General features: G+C 48.1%; 1 protein-coding gene across 1 annotated transcript in view; it reads right to left on the bottom strand.

The window, feature by feature from the left end:
• POLR3A (polymerase (RNA) III (DNA directed) polypeptide A, 155kDa) overlaps positions 1-18,675 on the bottom strand; it is a 49,218-nt gene that overhangs the window by 1,639 nt on the left and 28,904 nt on the right. The window contains 14 exon segments of the mRNA XM_006754821.2: positions 1,122-1,254; positions 2,302-2,433; positions 2,647-2,811; positions 3,287-3,451; positions 4,496-4,588; positions 5,509-5,602; positions 7,299-7,469; positions 7,991-8,073; positions 8,161-8,247; positions 11,748-11,861; positions 12,718-12,888; positions 14,644-14,781; positions 16,375-16,493; positions 17,504-17,615. Of these exon segments, the coding sequence (XP_006754884.1) occupies positions 1,122-1,254; positions 2,302-2,433; positions 2,647-2,811; positions 3,287-3,451; positions 4,496-4,588; positions 5,509-5,602; positions 7,299-7,469; positions 7,991-8,073; positions 8,161-8,247; positions 11,748-11,861; positions 12,718-12,888; positions 14,644-14,781; positions 16,375-16,493; positions 17,504-17,615 (1,777 nt within the window).

Below are 18,675 nucleotides of genomic sequence, written 5' to 3'. Positions count from 1 at the left end.
CTTAGGCGTACACCGACTGGGGCTCCACCTGCCCATCACCTGTGTGGCAAATCCACTCAAGAGCAGGAGGTGTTGGGAATGGCCACCAGGAAGCAGAGCTCTGGAGGCGGGGAGGCAGCCAGGCCTGGAATCCCTGTGGCTTGGGGAGGCTCCTGAGTCTCCTGCACCCCAGCCCCTCATAAGTTCCCATCTCGGGCCTGCAGGATCTCGGCATGAGAAAGGCTAGAGTAAAGCAGGTACTTTGTAAAGGACCAGGAAGAGCCATGTGGGCAGCAGGGACTTTGTGACAGTGCCCCTTCCTTCCTCTCCCAGGCTTCCGGCGGAGATGCCCTCTGTGATCGGGGGATAAGGCCAGTGCAGGGCAAGACTCCGCAGTCGGCCAGGATGGCAGGTAAGTTCGTTTCTTCGGTCTTCTTACTTGCAAACAGGTTTGATACCTACACTCACAGAGGTGCTGAGATGCAGGCATTTAAGGTGCCCAGCACAGGGGCTCCACAAATGTAAAAGGCAGGCTGGATACCTCTGCCGGGGAGTCAGGACAACAGGGAGCCTGGGCACTGCCCCTCCTGCCAGCCTTGCATCACAGAGGGTGCAGGAGCAGCGTGGAGACTTCAGGGGCTGGAAAGGTTCCTGCACGTGCAGGCTCAGTCTTTTCTTCTTGGACCAAAAACTGACTGTCCTGACAGAGCAGCCTCCTAACAGATGTGGGGGGTCGTGGGGTGCTCCAGTCAAGCTTGGGAGATAAAAGATCGACTGGTTCCAGCCCCATGACCTGTGACTTTACTCTTAAAAAACAGAAGCTCTGCCCAAGCTGGTTTGGCTCAGTGGATAGAGTGTTGGAGTCCCGGGTTCGATTCTGGTCAGGGGCACATGCCGGGGTTGCAGGCTCAGTCCGTGCAGGAGGCAGCTGATCAATGATTCTCTCTCATCATTGATGTTTCTATGTCTCTCTCCCTCTCCCTTCCTCTCCGAAATCAATAAAAATTAAGCAAACAAACAAACAAACAAACAAACAAAAACCCAGAAGCTCTGCCTGCTCAGTGTGTTCACTCCCAGAAAGCCCCAGCCAGGGTCTAAGCTGCAAACACCCGAGCCTCTGGCGATGCTCTTGGCAAACCTACCGCACACGGAGTCCTTCTGCCCGAAGTAGGCGGCGTCGAAGAGGTGGTCCGCCGTCTTCTCGAAGGAGGCCAGCATCAGCACACTCTCCTTCATCTTGGCCAGGCCAAACCTGGTGATGCCCAGGACCTCACCCTGCCAAGGGAGACGCCTGTCAGACTAGCAGCCCGGCCACTAATAAAGCTCAAACCAAACCGCATCCACGGCACCTCCACAAAACAAGCAAAAATCAGCCCAATACAGGAGTTGTTCAAGTCACACCCTCAGGTGTGCGCAGGACCCTAACAGCTACTGTCCCACCCGCCTCAGTGAGGCTGCCAGCCACTGGCAACACGGATCCTCACACTCACCAGCAGGGCTGTGGAACAAAGAAGTAAGAATCTAGAGAAAAGAGAGCACTTCCTGAAGATGTTCATTACGTCTCGAAGACTTAAAACTCAACTTAAAAACCACAAAGCAGGGATAGAGTTAAGTACATTTACGTGTTTTCACTCCAAGAAATATTCTTGCCACCATTAAAAGTATACTTAAAGACTATGTAACAACAAGGGAAATAGAACGTTAAATTTAAAAGGCAGCATAAAAACGGCAGGCCCGCTGTTTACTGCAACTGCAGAAACATAACATGTGCCTCCAGAGTAGACTGCAAGGGGGACTTTAGAGCACAGCCTGTACTCCAGGTGGGAGAGGCCATTCCTCCCACCGAGTGCCTGGACCGTCCGAGTGCAGCACAGGTCTGAATGGGAAGCGCCATAAAAACCTGCTGTCCTCTAGCACTGCTAGAGGCGGCATTTCTTGGGAAGAGAAAAAATACATAACAACCATCCAACCTCAGTCCTGCACGATCATGTTAACTTAGTCTTTTCCTGGAAATGGCTACAGAAGTGTGATAAATGGGTTTAATAGGGAATAAACACCTCGGTTTGCCAGGACATCCGGCCTTTGGCAATAGCTGGCTTTGCTTTAGGATACGATTTCTACTAAGAACAAAACCATTCTCCCCTCATACCAGGAGGTTGTAATGTCTGTGCTGGAGTTTTACCAGAACACCCAGCCTGCCCGCCAGGCCTTGGTTTTGGGGGGATGGTGACGTCTTATTTTCTCGCAGTGGCCACCACAGCAAGTACTCCACGTCTTATAAGCGGGCCGGCTTCATTCTCCTGAGACTGGGCCCCCACGCACCTTGTAGGTCATAAGGTCGGAGAGCAGCATCACGTGCCTCCGGTCGATGCTCATGCCGTGGTTGACCATCGTGTACTGGATCTCATTGATGATCGTTGTCCGGGCAGCTTCAATGCCCAGAGTTTTCTCCACCTACAGAGAGCCAGGGTGAGCGAAGCAGCCACTTCCGAGTGCCACATCCCCCTCTCTTCGCCCCACTCTGCCCTGAAGGTTCATGACAAGCCCGGCACCTTTTCCAGAATCAGCTCTTGAGTGGTAAACCCAGAGCAAACAGCTGTCCCAGGAGCGCCAGGAACCAGCTGAGGGAGACAGGGCGCGTGTGCGGGGACCCGTTGTGAGCAGTACCTCGTAGGTGTTATTGGAGGTGGTGCGGGTGCCCTTCACACCGTGAGTGGCCATGACCGCCCGCAGGTTATCGCCCTCCACCAGGAGCTTGTACTTCTCTTTCCCACTCTGCTCATCGATGTGGATGACGGCTCTGGACACCTCTGGGATGCCCTGCACCACCACCTGGACCCAGAGACACAGACGTTTGAGGCCCTGCAGTGCTCATGGCCCCCACCACCCGGGCAGCCTCAGAAACCACAGCCGCAGAGGATGTGGATGTCGGGCCCTGGTGTGTTCCCGGGAGCACCCCGTTCTCAGTGGGGAGTGTCAGTGACGTCCACGCCTAAAAGTCCTGCCCACTGTTCTGAGGTCTAGGGAGCAGGCTGCAGTTCAGGGAACCGTGTCCTTTCCCATGGTCCGTTTTAGGAGAGAACAGAGGAGTCTAACAGACAGAGCTGGCGTGACAGTACTGAGGAGAAAACACCAACTGATTCCTTAGGAGTGTGGCACTGAAGGAGGAATGGGCGCCCCCTCAGTCTCAGGAGTGACAGGACTTAGGGTGCTCTGGGGCCTAGATACGGATGGTGGAGGTAAATGCATCCCTTTACAAACCTCCCGGCACTTGGCTGGGGGGGCCTGAGGGCAACTGTCGCCTCACCTTGGGGAGGTCCTCCTTCAGGAACTGCAGCACATAGTACATGGAGCTCTTGCTGTTCTCGCGGGGGGTGACACACACCACGGCCTCACCGTGAACAGCCACGTCACCCGGCTTCACTCGGAGCTTGGACATGCAGATGGAGTACCGCACCGTCTCCGCATTCACCTGCAGGGGCCAGGGGCGGCCGCATGCCCAGGGCATTACTGACGGATTGCAGCCTTTGATTCCAGTATTTCTCAGCCTTTTGTCATCGCTGCCCCTCTAAGAAGTCTTTTCAGGCATTTTTCCCCCTAATCTCTCTCCCCACCATGAAATTCTAATACTAGAGATACACTATATTTGTTTACGTAATGTATGTATATTTGTGCTTTATTTATAAAATCGTTTCTTTTTATAGTCTCTAGACACCCCCACTGGAAATGCATGCTCAATTCATGGCAGTGTGCCCAGGCTCCAGGGGTGTCTGGGAGTGCGAGGTTGGTGGCCAGGACAATTTAAAAGCATCAGTGCCACTTCCCCTGTACCGACCTCACAACTACTCGTATGTACACTCCCGGATGCGGCCCCGCTCTTGTGCTAAAAGGACAGAGGCAGGTGGCCAGAGCCAGCCTAGAGAAACCCCGACCTGGAGAACTGGCTGCTCAATTTGGGTCATCGTTCCCATGAACAAGCACATGGACTTGGTACTTGAGACAAGGGACACAAAATGTGTGAAGACTAGCATAGATTTTAACTACCTCGAGAGGGAGGAAGGTGCCAAGAAGTTACTCAGTTTGCACCCCAGTCTGTCCTCAGTCTGTCCCTGAGAAAGGCTGATAATCTTTCAACCATAAATGCCAATATGGTAAGCAAGGTTAACCCGCCCACCCAAAAACATTCACTGAGCTAGCCAGGTGCAGTGCTGGTGCTGGGGCCACAGATGTGCAAGACACAGACAGCCCTGTGGCCCTTCTAGACACGGGGAAGGCGGAAAAGGAGACGAATTCTTCCAATACTTTGTCACCGTGAATGGGTACGGTGGCCTGCACAAAATTTCAAGTAATTTCCTGTGTCAGGTCAAGTTTAGAAAGAGACTGTGAAGGTGCAACAGACTCACACAAGCACCAAAGGCAAGTCTCTGCAGCGCGTCCCGTGCCTGGCCCTGCTCACCAGCACCAGCCTGGGACTGACAGAGGGCGACTGCCTCTACACATTTAGTTAGTGACTCACTTCCAGCCTCAGAAGTCTAATCCGTTCCAGGGAGAGCTTGACGAGGATAAAGCAGTCGTCAGGAAGGAACACTTCTTCGATATACTCTGAAATCTGTAGTGTCAGAAAGACCGGTACGTTAATCAGTCACCTTCCCTTTTTCTAAGAGCATTCACTGCTTGTTTCTTTATTAAAAAATATGTTTTTATTGATTTTTTGAGAGAGAGAGGAAAGGAGAGGGAGATAGAAACATGGATGAGAGAGAAACATCATCCATTGGCTGCCTCCTGCACGTCCCCTTCTGGGGATTGAGCCCACAACCCAGGCATGTGCCTTGACTGGGAATAGAACCTTCATCTCTTCTAAGAGCATTCACTGCTTGTTTCTTTATTAAAAAATATGTTTTTATTGATTTTTTGAGAGAGAGAGGAAAGGAGAGGGAGATAGAAACATGGATGAGAGAGAAACATCATCCATTGGCTGCCTCCTGCACGTCCCCTTCTGGGGATTGAGCCCACAACCCAGGCATGTGCCCTGACTGGGAATAGAACCTTCATCTCTTGGTTCCTGGGTTGACACTCTATCACTGATCCACACAGGCTGGAGCACTGGCTGTTTCTTGTATGTGTCCTTATCAGGGATTGAATTCGCCACCTTGGCGTTATTGGATGCTGCTCTAATCAATTGAGTTACCTGGCCAGGGCCTCCTTACTCTTTTTTTTTTTTTAAGTTGATTTTAGAGGGATAGGAAAGGGAGGGGAGAGAGAAACTTCGATTTTGTTGTTCCACTTGTTTATGCATTCACTGGTTGCTTCTTGCACGTGTCCTGACCAGGGATGGAACCTGTAACCTTGGTGTATCTGGATGATGCTCTAACCAACTGAGTACCTGGCCAGGGCCTGCTCTCTCTCTTCTTTGAAGGACATAGAATAGTGTGGCCACACCAACTGGCATACCCACTGCACCTGGTTTTTATATTTCCTTGCAATACTACTGGTCTAGTGTTCTCATTATTAAGAGGGATTTCTCCTTACCTCTCCCAAGAGAGTTTTCTCAATTCTCCCTTTCACGAGGCGAGCGTAATCTGCATCCTCATCCTTGTCTAGCTGAGCCGTGATGATTGGAGTGCTGTGAAACGTAAAGCAAAAACAACGTCAGCACGAGAAGTACGCCTGCTTGAAGATGGCTGCTTTGTTAAATCCGCACAGAGAAGCAACTGCAATTTATTGAGCATGTGCTGTGTCACGCTGCTTCCTCAGACATTCTCCTTTATTTTTTTAAAATATATTTTTATTGATTTCAGAGAGGAAGGGAGAGGGAGAGAAATAGAAACATCAATGATGAAAGAAAATCACTGACTGGCTGCCTCTTGCACACCCCCTACTGGGGACTGAGCCGACAACCTGGTCATGTGACCTTGACCAGAATCAAACCCGGGACCCTTCAGTCCACCGGCCGACACTCTATCCACTGAGCCAAACCAGCTAGGGCCAGACATTCTCATTTACATTTACTATTTTTGGCGCCCATGAGGCAAACCACTCTACCAGTGAATGAAATGCCTTTCAGGAAATTCTTTCTGACCAAGTACACTTCCTCTTCCTCTTTGGTCCTAATAAGTAGTTACTAGTAATTTAGTTCTGTTCCCTGAGTAAATTGGCTCTTTGTGTATTATAGCTTCCACCATCCCTTTCCCCTATCCCATAACCTGCTCTCCAGGACACCTCCAGCTCCTCCAACACCTACTGTCCTGGCAGTGTCCCCTGAACACACACTCCTGGACGAGACTGACCCACCCGGAGAAGGCAGGTGCTCAGAGCCCCTGCCACCGTGGACATCTATAGTTGCCATTCTACAGCCAAGTGCAGCTTTCCTTCATTTAATGCTGTTTTTATTCAGATCACAGAGGAATCATCATTCTGTCATCAAATGTAACATATTTCTATATTTCTAGTCTCAGACCATCTACAAATCCTATCATGAAATCACGTGGGAGTCACAGCCCAAATGGTAGACACATCAGTCAGGTCTGGTTAGGCTGGGGATATAACATCAAAAATTTGAAACCTGCCCGGCTGTGTGGCTCAGTGGTTGAGCGGCAACCAATGCACCAGGAGACTGCCAGTTCGATTCCTGATCAGGGCACATGCCCAGGTTGTGGCCTCAATACCCAGCAGCGTGTGCCAAGAGGCAGCCAATCAACGATTTTCTCTCATCATTGATGTTTCTGTCTTTCTCTTCCTTCTAAAATCAGTAAAAACATATTTAAAAAGAAAAGTGAAACCTAGCTCTGGTTGGGCTGCGCAATGGTTAGCGCGCTGACTTGTGCACGGAAGGATCTCTGATTTGATTCCTGACCAAGAGCATGTACCTGGGTTGCAAGTTCAATCCCTGGCCTTAGCCAGAGCATGTACAGGAGGCAACCAATCGATGTGTCTCATATCAATGTTTCTCTCTCTCCCCATCCCTTTCCCCTTCCCCCTTTCTAAAAAAAAGGGGGAAAAAGATCCTTGGGTGAGGGTTAACAAAAACAAGAAAGTGTGACATCTACACGGACACATTGTTGTCATTTTTCCAGTAGTTTTTTAGGTTTCTCTCTTTCATGTGACCAATGGCCATAAAGAACCACTTTTCAATTTTGACTGTATCTAGTTTCAACTAATTTTTTTCCAACGGGTTTTTTAAAAACTAAAGTATGATTAACACAGGCATGCCACTGAATTTGAGATACTGCCCATTTAGATAGCACATATGACAAGAGATCACTGCTTCTGAAAAAATGAGGCAGGCAGTATGGGGACAGAAGAGAAACGGAGGCAGGCACCTGATGGCTTTGGAGGCGTTGATGATCTCTTTAATGCGGGGCACACCCAGGGTGATGTTCATGGAGGCCACGCCTGCAAAGTGGAACGTCTTCAGGGTCATCTGGGTGCCCGGCTCGCCGATGCTCTGGGCACAGAGTGCGCCTACCGCAGAACCGGGCTCCATCTGTGCCCTAGAAGGAAGATGTGGATGGAAAGTCCAGTAAAACTGCCAGGGAGAATCTTCTGTTTACTTCTTTTCAGCAGAAAAAATGCCTCAGGGTCAGGAAGGAATTGGCAATGAGCTTAGCTGTGCTGGTGGCAGAGGAAGAACCTGGCATAGATCAGTAATACGTGTGTACAAGAGACACGATGCCCAGAAGGGCCAGATATTGAAACTGTGTGGCTACTTGTGGTCAACGTCAACGGGCAATGACTGGGCCCCAATGTCTATTGCCTGAAGAAGATATGACAGCCTGCTAACAAATGGATCTGAAGGTAGAGAGAGAAGGTTGGCACCTGCCAAATACATATTGGTAGTTTCTCTGTGGGGAAAAAACACTTGGAAATTTCCTTGCAATTCCACATCTTGGAGCATCCGTCTGCACAGACTATCATTAAGTGGTGCTGGTGCAGAATCTGTTTCTGTGGGCCAATAGGAAGGATCTGAGACCCTTGTGACTACCCAGTAGTCTAAGACGGTGAGCATCCCTACCTCATGTACTTGTCCCTACAGGTCTCCAGAAACTTTTCTATTTGGGTGGGGGTGATCCGGTCCAACTGGTACAGCACCCGGGGCTGGAAGAACAAAACCAAGTGCAGAGTTAGGGCTGGTACCTGAAAATACCAGAGTGTCCGCCCTTCCACCCGGGAAAGGCCACTTACCTCTGTTGTGCCGTTATCGTTGATGCCGTATTTATCTCTGGTTTTCTTGATCTTCTCAGAAACCCCCTTAATGAAGTTCTTTATTTCCTGATTACACAGCAAATATCAGTAATTCAGATGATATGATGTGTTTTATGAACTTCAGTACTATGCAAGCCCATCATATCACTAAAATAGTAACAGCTAAATGTATACTTTAAGGGGTATATCCGTGTTGTACCCCCTACTACAAAATGTTTCCCCAAGGGATACACCCAATCATCCACACCCTGGACACAGGGCTCACTGGTTCAGATATTTCTAGGGCCTTTTTTCTCCAATGATGCTTCAGCAAAGGCCACACCGGCCACTTTCCTGGCCCTGCCATGTCGCCCTTACACTAGGAAAGCCTTCTCACCTTCCACTCTCCCTTTGCTCTCCTGGCATACACACTGCCTCCATTTACACAGCTCAGAGCAGGCAGAAGTGCACTGTTAGACTCAGTCTCTAGACTGATTGACTTTAGATTTTCTCCTGAAGTCCTTATGACCCATTTAAAAACTAACAAGCTAAAGCACAGCTTTGCAGACATTATGTACATTTCAAAGGAAGCACCCCCACACTCAGCTTCACCTCCTCTTACTCTCACCTCGGCCTCACCCCCTCAGTCTCCCGCTCCCTTCCCACACAATCAGAAATTTGGAAGGGTTCCTGGAAACCGCTCTCAGCTAGAACTGATATGGGTTTATTTTTTGTTGTGTTTTTTTAAGCAGGGTAATTAGATTGCTAGTGTAACTTGTTATCTTCTGCTTTATTTGAGAACAGTACTCTCAAAGGATAAAAAACAAAAAAAGGATGCTGACAAAATGGAGCAAGGAAGGTGAGAAGTACATCATGAGGGCAGCACTGGAGACTACCGACCTGCAGCAGTTTTCTAGCAACCCTCAAAGGGGAAAAAGCCCATCTGTTTTACAGCTGACGGTGTGTCTGTGAAATAAACCCAGCTTCATGGTCACTCCCGGAACCAGGACCAGCCGGCACCTCCTCTCGCAAGTGCTTGCGGAGGGGCGTGCTGCACTGTAACGAACTGCCTCCTTCAGAGTGCTGCTCCCGTCACTTGATTGGACTGACTCAGAGCACTTCCCAAATGAGCTGACAGCACCCACCACGCAGCAGAGCCCTCTCCCCTGGTGTGACTCTGCCCAACAGGGAGTATTCAAAGGCAGCACGCCCTGTGCCGCTGCACTTTTCCTCTGTGCTATCTGTGGAAAGAGCCTCTTCCACATTGCTGATTCCTCCCCACCTTCTTGTCTAGCCGCTGCCATATCCTTTAGGCGCCCTGGTCGGTAAACCGCAGCTCATGAGCCACATGCGGCCCTTTGGCCCCTTGACTTGTGGCTCTTCCTAAGCCTTAGGAGTACCCTAATTAAGTTAATAACAATGTACCTACCTATATAGTTTAAGTTTAAAAAATTTGGCTCTCAAAAGAAATTTCAATCGTTGTACTGTTGATACTTGGCTCTGTTGACTAATGAGTTTGCCGACCACCTCTTTAGGGCAAGCTCCTGAGAGCCCTCTTGGCTCAGATGCTGCCATTTGTCGCCAGGTGTTAAGAGTGCCCCACCTGTCGGTGCAGGGAAACTGGAAAGAGAGCCTGTCCCTGGGAAGACCGGGCACTGTCATCTGGAGGAACTCAGCACACACAGTAGAGGACACACCTAAAACCACTCCCCAGCTCAGGCACTGCAAACGAACCTTTAGCGGCCACCCACTGGGACCCGCTTCCAGCGGCTTTGCTGAAATGACTTTTCTTACATAAAGTTAGACATTCTGGAGGTTAAAAAAAATCATTTTGCAGAAATGAAAACTGAAATAAGCTACTAAGAATTCAGCTGAATCAACCCATGCATACTACAGGGAACTCACAACAGGGCAAATGACAGGCGATTAATCACACGATTAACCAGCAGTTAAGTTCTCACACTCACGCCACAGTAGTCTGTGAGCAGGGGCACCAGCCTCTGGCAGGGCCAGGGCTCAATGCCACTCAGGAGCCGCCTCCGCTGCCTCAGCTCTGGCAAGGCAAGGGCCAGGACACATCTCAGAGGCGCAGACAAATCTGTCTGGCCAGTGGATTTTGAACCCTCTTGGCAAAACTGAGTTCACCAGATTGTGAGCCACTGAAGGGCAAAGACATGTTTAGTCATTTTTGTGTTCCCCAGACCTGCAGTGTGTGACACAGTGCTGCTCACTGACTGAATAAACACCGAGGTCAGAGGTCACCCATTAACCCTTGTCAAAGACAAGCAAGGGGCCGTCCAAAGTGACGCACAGGGAGGCCTGCTTGCCAGCCCCAGGATGAAGGGCTGTCATCTCCAGTGCTGGCAAGCAGCCGAGTGCTGCTCGGCTTCACCCCTTTATGCTCAGCAGTCGCAGCATGCCAAGTGCGTTACCTCGTTATACTTCTCATAGCCTGTCTCAGTTAAGGTCTTCAAGGATAAACAGAGAAATATATAAGTAAATATAATGATGTAGAAAAACAAAATCACAACTCTAGATTGTTAATTAAAAAAAATCTACAGAAAAAAAATTAAAACAAAGGCATCAGGTCTAGTCATACTCTTGATTTAAACATATTAAATTCTGTAAGATTCTTTTTCATCGTTCACTCCTCAACACATGAAAGGAAGAAGTGAAGCTTCCTTAACTGAAAGCATCCTTGCACTTTCACTCTGTGGCTTTTCAAAATATTTTAAATATATTTTTACTGATTTCAGAGAGAGGAAGGGAGAAGGAGAGAGATAGAAACATCAATGACGAGAATCATTGATTGGCTGCCTCCTGCACGCCCCCTACTGGGGATTGAGTGCGCAACCTAGGCATGTGCCCTGACCTGGAAATGAGCCATGACCTCCTGGTTCACAGTGTGATGCTCAACTACTGAGCCACACCAGCTGGGCGTGGCTTTTATTTTTGATATACCGAAAGGGATACATTCTGCTGATTTTTTGCTGCATTTGAGTAACCAATCAGTACAAACAGGAAACGATCGGTTCCTGCATCCCTTTGCTTTGGGTCATCACCACATAAAGAGAAAGGAGCTGCTTAAATGGGTCAGTGACATTAAAAAAACAAAAACAAACAAAAAAACCCTTAAGAGTGTCCCCAGGTACCAGTTCTCCCGAAGAAAAAGGAGGGCAGACTCCATGGATCCCTGATCCATACCGTAGTAGGAGAAAGAGCGATTTAAGAGGATACTGAGACAGCCCCACTACCAACACAAATCATTGGGGTTCAGAATGAACAAGGAAGAGCTGGTCCACAGGAGGGGACTGCAGGGTGTTGACGGGTAGGGCTACACACAATCAGTTCTCTAGCTAAAGCATTTTCCTTCAAATAGGAAAACACTTGTGTAAAAGCCTCAAACTAAGAAAGACATGAGACAAATTCTTCACATTGGCTGCAGAGATTTTTGCCTCAGCCATTCTTTAATTTTTTAAACAAAGAAACACTCTTACACAACCCCCCCAGCTCATGACATTCCCCTGCTGGCCCTTGGCCACCACTGTCCGGTGCAGCAGGTGGGGCGACCAGCACCCGGCGCTTACCTGCAGGAAGCTGTCCTGGCAGCAGAGGAACTCGTGCTTCTTCATGATCGACTCGGTGCTCAGGACCAGTTCGTTTTTACTGAGCGCAGGCTCGCTCTGACACGGGAAGACTGCCTCAAGTGTTAAAGGACACAGTATGAGGTGGCGGGCGCAATGGAGAAGGGAGCAATATTAAATGAAAGAAGCTACAAGAGACAGGATACTTAGAGGGATCTTCTAGCAACTTGTGATGTTTTTCTCCTTCAAAACAAGTTTTAGATCCTACCTTTAATATGAAGGTGGAAACAGTAAACTTATACTCCACTTACACAAAGACTTCTGGGTATTGTCACATTGCTCCCAAACTTCGACCCAACCCCGATTTACATTAAAAATACAAATTGTTGTTTTAAAAAAATCCCAAATATTTTAAGAGTGAAAATATTCCTCCACCCTCAAGCTCAAAGCATTTTCCCAAAGATTTAAGGGCTACATATCATCCTAACGCACAGGCAGACCACTATGTATCTGAATTCTCCTCCACTGATGGTCTGCCCCTACCACAGACAGTGCTGGAAAACACTCTTGGCACTCGTAGATCATTTCTGCAGGGCTGGTTCCTCTAAGAGGAACTATGGGGGCAAAAGGCACCCACATTTTAATTCAGATCAGTACTGTCAAACTACCTTCCAAAAAGGCTGTTCTAAATTATATGAAATGTAACTGCTTTTCACACCCAAGACTTATAACACTGGCCTGTTACATAGAAAACAAAGCCCTCTTCTGTTGGCATTTGATGACTAACACTAGACTTTGAAATTGAGAAAATATTTTCCTTTAATATTAGAAAACTTATTCAGAGTAACACAAAAGGAAAATACTAAGCCAGTAGTTGGGTAGACATGATTGAGCATTAAACTGTGTGTGATTTTCCAAAGGGCACCTCCATTCTAAAGAATACTCCAACCCCAGATATAATACTAAATCTTACTTTGATGTTGTCCAGAACCCTTTTAAACTCCAAGGGCTCATCTTTTCCCTCCATAGCTGCAGGATCTAAGCCATCTCCCCCGTAAATGAACTGTATAATATCTCCCGTAGAGCTTCGGACTGTCAAATCATACTGTGAACAAAGATCTTCAAGGGACTTCACAAGCCTTCTCTAAAGGGAACAAAACAGAAAACAAAGACTAGTCACATGTGCAGAGGATGAGATTTCCAACTATAAGTTTCAAGGTTACTAGCCCTTTAATCACATAAAAACATTTTATTAGAAATCCCTTAAAAAGATTCCCCTAACCCCAAGAATGAAGCCAAGAGTGCCTCTCTAACCTGCCCAGAGGGATTCAGAATATGCCCAACCTCCAGCACTTTAGTGTGTTTTAGAATACCTGCAATTTAAACCCCATCTACCCTGAAGGACTATGCAAACACTGTTTTCCTAACCTGCTGTGCCTCCTCTCTCTTTCTCCCTAAGGTATAAATTAATGCAACAGCTCTGCATTTCTAAACACAACTTAATCTCGGACCCCCGTGGACTTCAATATGAATTACAGAGGATCGGGTACAGACCCTCTTCTGGGACAGGGGGAGGAGAACAGGGCCAGCATTGTGTCTGACCCAGCAGGCAGCAGCCATTTCTCAAATCGGCCTGAGGAACACCTTCCCCCAGCAGATCTCCCTGCAGCAGCAATGTGACGGTGGCTCTGTGCAGGAGGGAGACAGAACTCTTCCTCCAGGCAACTTCAAAACAAAAATCCCTCATGCCAGAACCAATTTGTTCTAGGTTAACACACTGCTCTGGGAAATCCATATTCTACTCCAAAAGGTAAAGAGAGAAAATAAAATCAAAAGACATCTGGCAAGAGTGGTAAAAGCATTTCAGTCCTTGGGCTTTTGACAAAAGCAGCACACTCCAAAACTGAAGGGCGATTTCCCATCAAAAGATGATTAAAAGGGAAGTATCAGTAATGACACACCACACGAGGCACGGAAGAGGGTACAGAAGTAGGTGTCTACTGGCTGGAGTCGATTTCACCCTCAGCGGCCCTGTTTGGCCCACTCGTTCACATCTCTGGATTAGCAGCCCTGGTTCCCAGTCTGTAAAGGGCCATGCTTCTCAGACTGGCATCCAGTGGGGAGACAGAGGACACAAAGCTAGAGTTCATGGTCCAGCAACTTGGTGTTGTAAGTAGGTAAAAGCATTAAAATTAAACAAACAAACAAACATATATTATGGAGTACAGAGAAGAAATGAAAATTAGACCGGAAAAAACCAAACAAAACAAAATCCCTTGCTAAGGATTTTTTCTTCTTTCTTCAGTCTATGGAAGAACAAGGCAGGACTGTGTTTCCACTCCTCTGCAGCAGGGGCAGAGGGAAGTCTGAGAAGCACAGGCACAGGAAACCTTCTAGTTTAAATTAACCCCCTGGACCTGTTACCCTACTGTACACACAGTGGAGAGCCTTCCCTCCCAGCTCCCCTCCGGGCACCAAAATGCCAAAATAGATTCCTGGAGCCCATTAGAATGATACTGGTAATGTTACTTAAATAGCTGCGAAGTGAAGCAGAGTCCTCTCAACAGACAGGAGGGATGCCCTGCCACGCCCATTTGTGTGCATTAGGAAACAGGCTCAGTGAGGTTCCAGCCTTATGTCCCAGGATGCACATTCTCCTCCAGAGAGCCTTGGAAAGTGTGGCTCTGGCCTGGTCTTGATACTCGAGGTGCACAGGATTTGGAACATTAACATTACCCTTTTTTGTTGTTTAATTTCTTCTACATTTCTTAATTTTCCCTTTTTATTACCAAGACTGGGTATATTTTAGCTCGTGTACAAAATATGTAAACACTCAGCAGTCAGAGTCCACAGAGCTCTGTCCTACTCTGTTGTTAATGGCCTACATTTCTTCAATTACCTGCATGTATCCCGTTTCAGCTGTCTTTACGGCCGTGTCGACTAGACCTTCCCGGCCAGCCATTGTGTGGAAGAAAAACTCAGTTGGTGTCAAACCAGAATAAAAGCTATTAGCCACAAAGCCTTTGGCAGCTGGGAGCTAAAGAGAGGTAGAAAAAAGAAAAGAAAAATCAAACAAAAAAAAGTTCAGGGTCCATTCCAAACCCCATTCACATCAGAAAATGCTACACCTTCCAGCTAGAAATCCCTGGCCACTGCACTCTCCTGAAGTGGTGGGCTTTGCATACCCTTCCCTAAATGAGAAATAATTTGGCACCACCCATCCTTCCCAGAGACAAGGAGGGTGAGGTCCCAGCCAGGGCCGGTGCTGGTGCCAGTGGCAGGCAAGTGGCTCAAGAGAGGAAACCAAAGCCCGGGCTGCCATCCATGGAGCAGGCGGGCAGCCAAGGACCTCGGAGGGCACTCTCTGACTGCAGCAGCCGGCCCGTTCCCTGGGAAATGATGACTCCCTTAAAGACACCTTCCTGGGCCAGGCCTGTCAACCTCCAGAACATAACCATGGGCTGCTGATGTTTATGGGGTTCACTTGGGGTGCTGAAAATGTCCTAAAATTAGATGGGGATGATCACACAATTACATGAATATACTTACTAAGTCACTGAGCTGTACACTTTGAATGGGTGATTATGACACACAATATATTTCAGTGACACTTAAAAATACACACGTGTAAAACGCCATGTGAAATGGCCAAATAGCGTTTGGTTTGGATAGGTCTATGCTCCTTAGAGGACAACTGAGATGAACAGACCAACCTCCCGCTTCCTTATGGTGTTTAAGGGACAGCTGGTGGACTCAGAGACATTTCTAGGCAAGCAGACTTCCCGAAGTCTAATCTAGCACTGGCCGAGGGGCCGAGAAGTCTGGATGCCCTGGCCTCTCCTCCCAATCAGCCAGCTGCCCTACAACTCTGAGCCTGACACACACAGGCAGCGATCACTTATCTGCCTGACCTCTGGTGAATTCTGACCTGGGGCAGAGGACCTGCATTGTTCCTGGTGCTACCTGGTGCAGAGACTCCATACATCTCAGGACAGCAGTGCTGTCTGCCTGGGAGGGCTGAACAGAAATACTGCAGTTCCAAGCAGCAGGAGCTGTTGGGCTCCACACCAGAATTTACCGAGGGACCAAGTCTACTTTAAGTTTTGGAACTACAGGTTTAACAGCTGCTGCCCCTGAATCCCAGAACCTCAGCACAGGTTTGCCTCTCTTTGCTTACATTAGCGCCCAAACCACAGGCTAATAGAATTCAGAAGACATTTAAGAGCTGAGTTTGAGAATTTCAGAGGGAGAACCTGAAATTTCTTGGTCAGTTTTAGTGTGGTTTATACTATTTAAAAATCCTTATACTTTTATGTAAATCTCCCCAAAATAAGCAAACAGATTGAGCATATATATATATATTCATTTTGAGTACTTAAGCTAGATGGGAACCTGAAAGCCTCCTCCTCGGAGAGAAACTTCAAAGGGGCATTGTCCATGTGTTACAGCTCTGAGTTAACAAGGCTCCTTCTATGCGAGTTGGTTGGGTTGAAAAGGCAATAACGACCCTGAGCAGGGCCCGCCCTTGTATGCCACTTGTATGTTGGTTGGCAGCTGCAGAGCCTCAGTTACTCTCTTCTGCACTACAGATGGTTGTCCTTAAAGTTCTGCCTGACCCTCCACTGCTTACCTTTGAGTGTTTTTCAAAGTGAGGCAAGGACCTGTTTTCAAAGCCATCTGGCACCCGGGAGCCACTGATGGCTTGCTGTCCCACACAGGCAATCATCTGTGATATGTTAATGAAGGAACCTGGGGAAGCAGGTCAGGAATGTAATGTCATTACTGAAATAACACTAACTGAAGTGCGAGCAGATCCTTGGAATAAAACAGGAATCAGTGCAGCCCAGCCCCTTCCCAGCAGTAAGGTCACAGCCTAGGGGGGAGCTCAGGAACAGGGCACAGCCTAGGGGGGAGCTCAGGAACAGGGGAGGCCCGGTGAGGGCTAGAGGTGCTCGGGAGCAGCGGGCACATCAGGGTTGGAGGCAAGACTTCAGGTGCCTCTTCAAAAGCAGCCAGGTTAGACTCTGGAGGACATGGCGACTCAGACATAAAATGGGTGGGGGAGGAATTCCAAAGTGGGTCGGGGAGGAATTCCAAAGTGGGAGGGGGAGTGGGAAGCAAAGAGACAGGGATGGGAAAGGGTGGGGCAAGTGCAAGAAGCAAAAAGTAGAATATTGGGGTAAAAGGCAGCAAAGTTAAAGACTTTGAACTTTATCTGTAAAACATTTTCAGAAATAGGGGAAGCATGGAGGTTTTGAATTTGAGCACAGTATCATGAAATCCAATGTTTTAAGGTCCTGGGTAGGTGTGAAATTAAAAGCATTTTGTTTCATCACTAAATACTATATATTATTTTTTAAAAGTTGTTTTAATGTTGCTCAAAACATCCTCAAACTCAGAAACCCACACACATTACCAAGAAGTTCCTCTAGAATATTAAACTCCCCAAAATGCAAATAGTTCTTTTTCTATATACAGCTGATCCCTGAACAACGTGAGGGTGAGGGGCATCAGCTGCCTGCAGTCAAAAATCCACATGTACCTGAAGTCAGCCCTCACACATGTGGACTCCCTACTGTGGATCGAAAATACAGTTGATTTTTTTTGTTTTGAAAAACAACATATGAGTGAACCTGATTTAAAAAGATATGCCTTTATAAGCAAAAGGTCTGTTTGAAGTTATGATTCCTACATTTTCCAGAACAGAACCAGCCAGTCCATATGGACAACACAATGATGGCGGCGGCCAGAGCACTCACCTTTGGAGCCGCACAGAGCCATGGTGAGGGGACTGTTGCTCTTGTCCAGCTCCCGGAGGCAGGCGCTGCCCGCATGGTCTCGGATCACCGACAGCTCCTTCAGGATCAGAGCCTGGTGGGAGAAAGGGAGGTGTGGGAGTGACCCTCACTGGCTCTGCTGATCACAAATGTACAATTTAAGGAAATTTGAAAGAATTTAAGATGTCAGATTTCCAAAAGATAGAGGTTTCAGACCCTTGAAAGACCAGGATGGCCTATATGTACAGACCAACAGCTTCCACAAGGTTCCAAATCAGTGTGTTAGGTGAGGATGATTAGTAACAAAACCCCGAGCAACCCTTTCATTGGCAGTAAGGAGAATGCGCGTGGCTGTGTGCACAGAACCACACGACACATATCAGCAAGTCTATCGCTGTGCACACACATGCCTGAGGAAATGTGCACAGTGGAAGACAATGCCTGTACTATTTATAAAATGTGTCTAGTTTTTCTTGCCAAGAACACATTTGAACTCCCACAGTGAACTGTGCGATGAGGTGACTCCCCAGGAATGCTCTAGTCCTCCAGCTCATCCATACTGTCCTTCCTCAACTCCCAACTAAGGAGGCTGAGTCACTTAGGGTCACGGTTCCAGTAAAAGTGAGTGCTGTTGCGGCCTCAGTTCTCTAGATGAGAACCTCCCATTTCTCCTCCTTGCCCCCTCTTTAAGACTTGAGTGAGTTTAAGACTGAGCTAGTGAATCAAAAATACAACTAAAAGACGGAACAGACATCATCCAGAACCACAGGAAGGATGGCTAAGTGGAAATTCTACAACTAGGAGGAAAGAGAATATCATACCCAGACTCAGAGGAGGCGCAGTGCTGAAGTGAAATACTAAGGTGCGGAGTGCGCACAGCGGGCTGGTGGCTGAGAGCGCGGTTGTTGTTTTCAATTGGGAGGGAGTTTCAGACTCTGAGCTCCAGATCCAGCGAGTCTCTAGGGACCCTGACTCAAACGGGAGAAGCAGGACTGTCTGGCTTTGGTCGGAACCCGAAGGCAGCTTTCTCTCCGAGGTTTGCAGCGATTGCTGGGACTCTGTGAGGCAGAGCCCCTAGGGACGGAACTGAGAGCAGCCATAACTGCTCTCCCCGGCCCACCCTGTTGATCCTGTGCGACCCACCCACACCGCCC

The sequence above is a fragment of the Myotis davidii genome, unplaced genomic scaffold (assembly GCF_000327345.1).
Source record: "Myotis davidii unplaced genomic scaffold, ASM32734v1 scaffold513, whole genome shotgun sequence".
NCBI classification, from domain to species: Eukaryota; Metazoa; Chordata; class Mammalia; order Chiroptera; family Vespertilionidae; genus Myotis; species Myotis davidii.
This window is presented reverse-complemented; position numbering and strand designations above follow the sequence as displayed.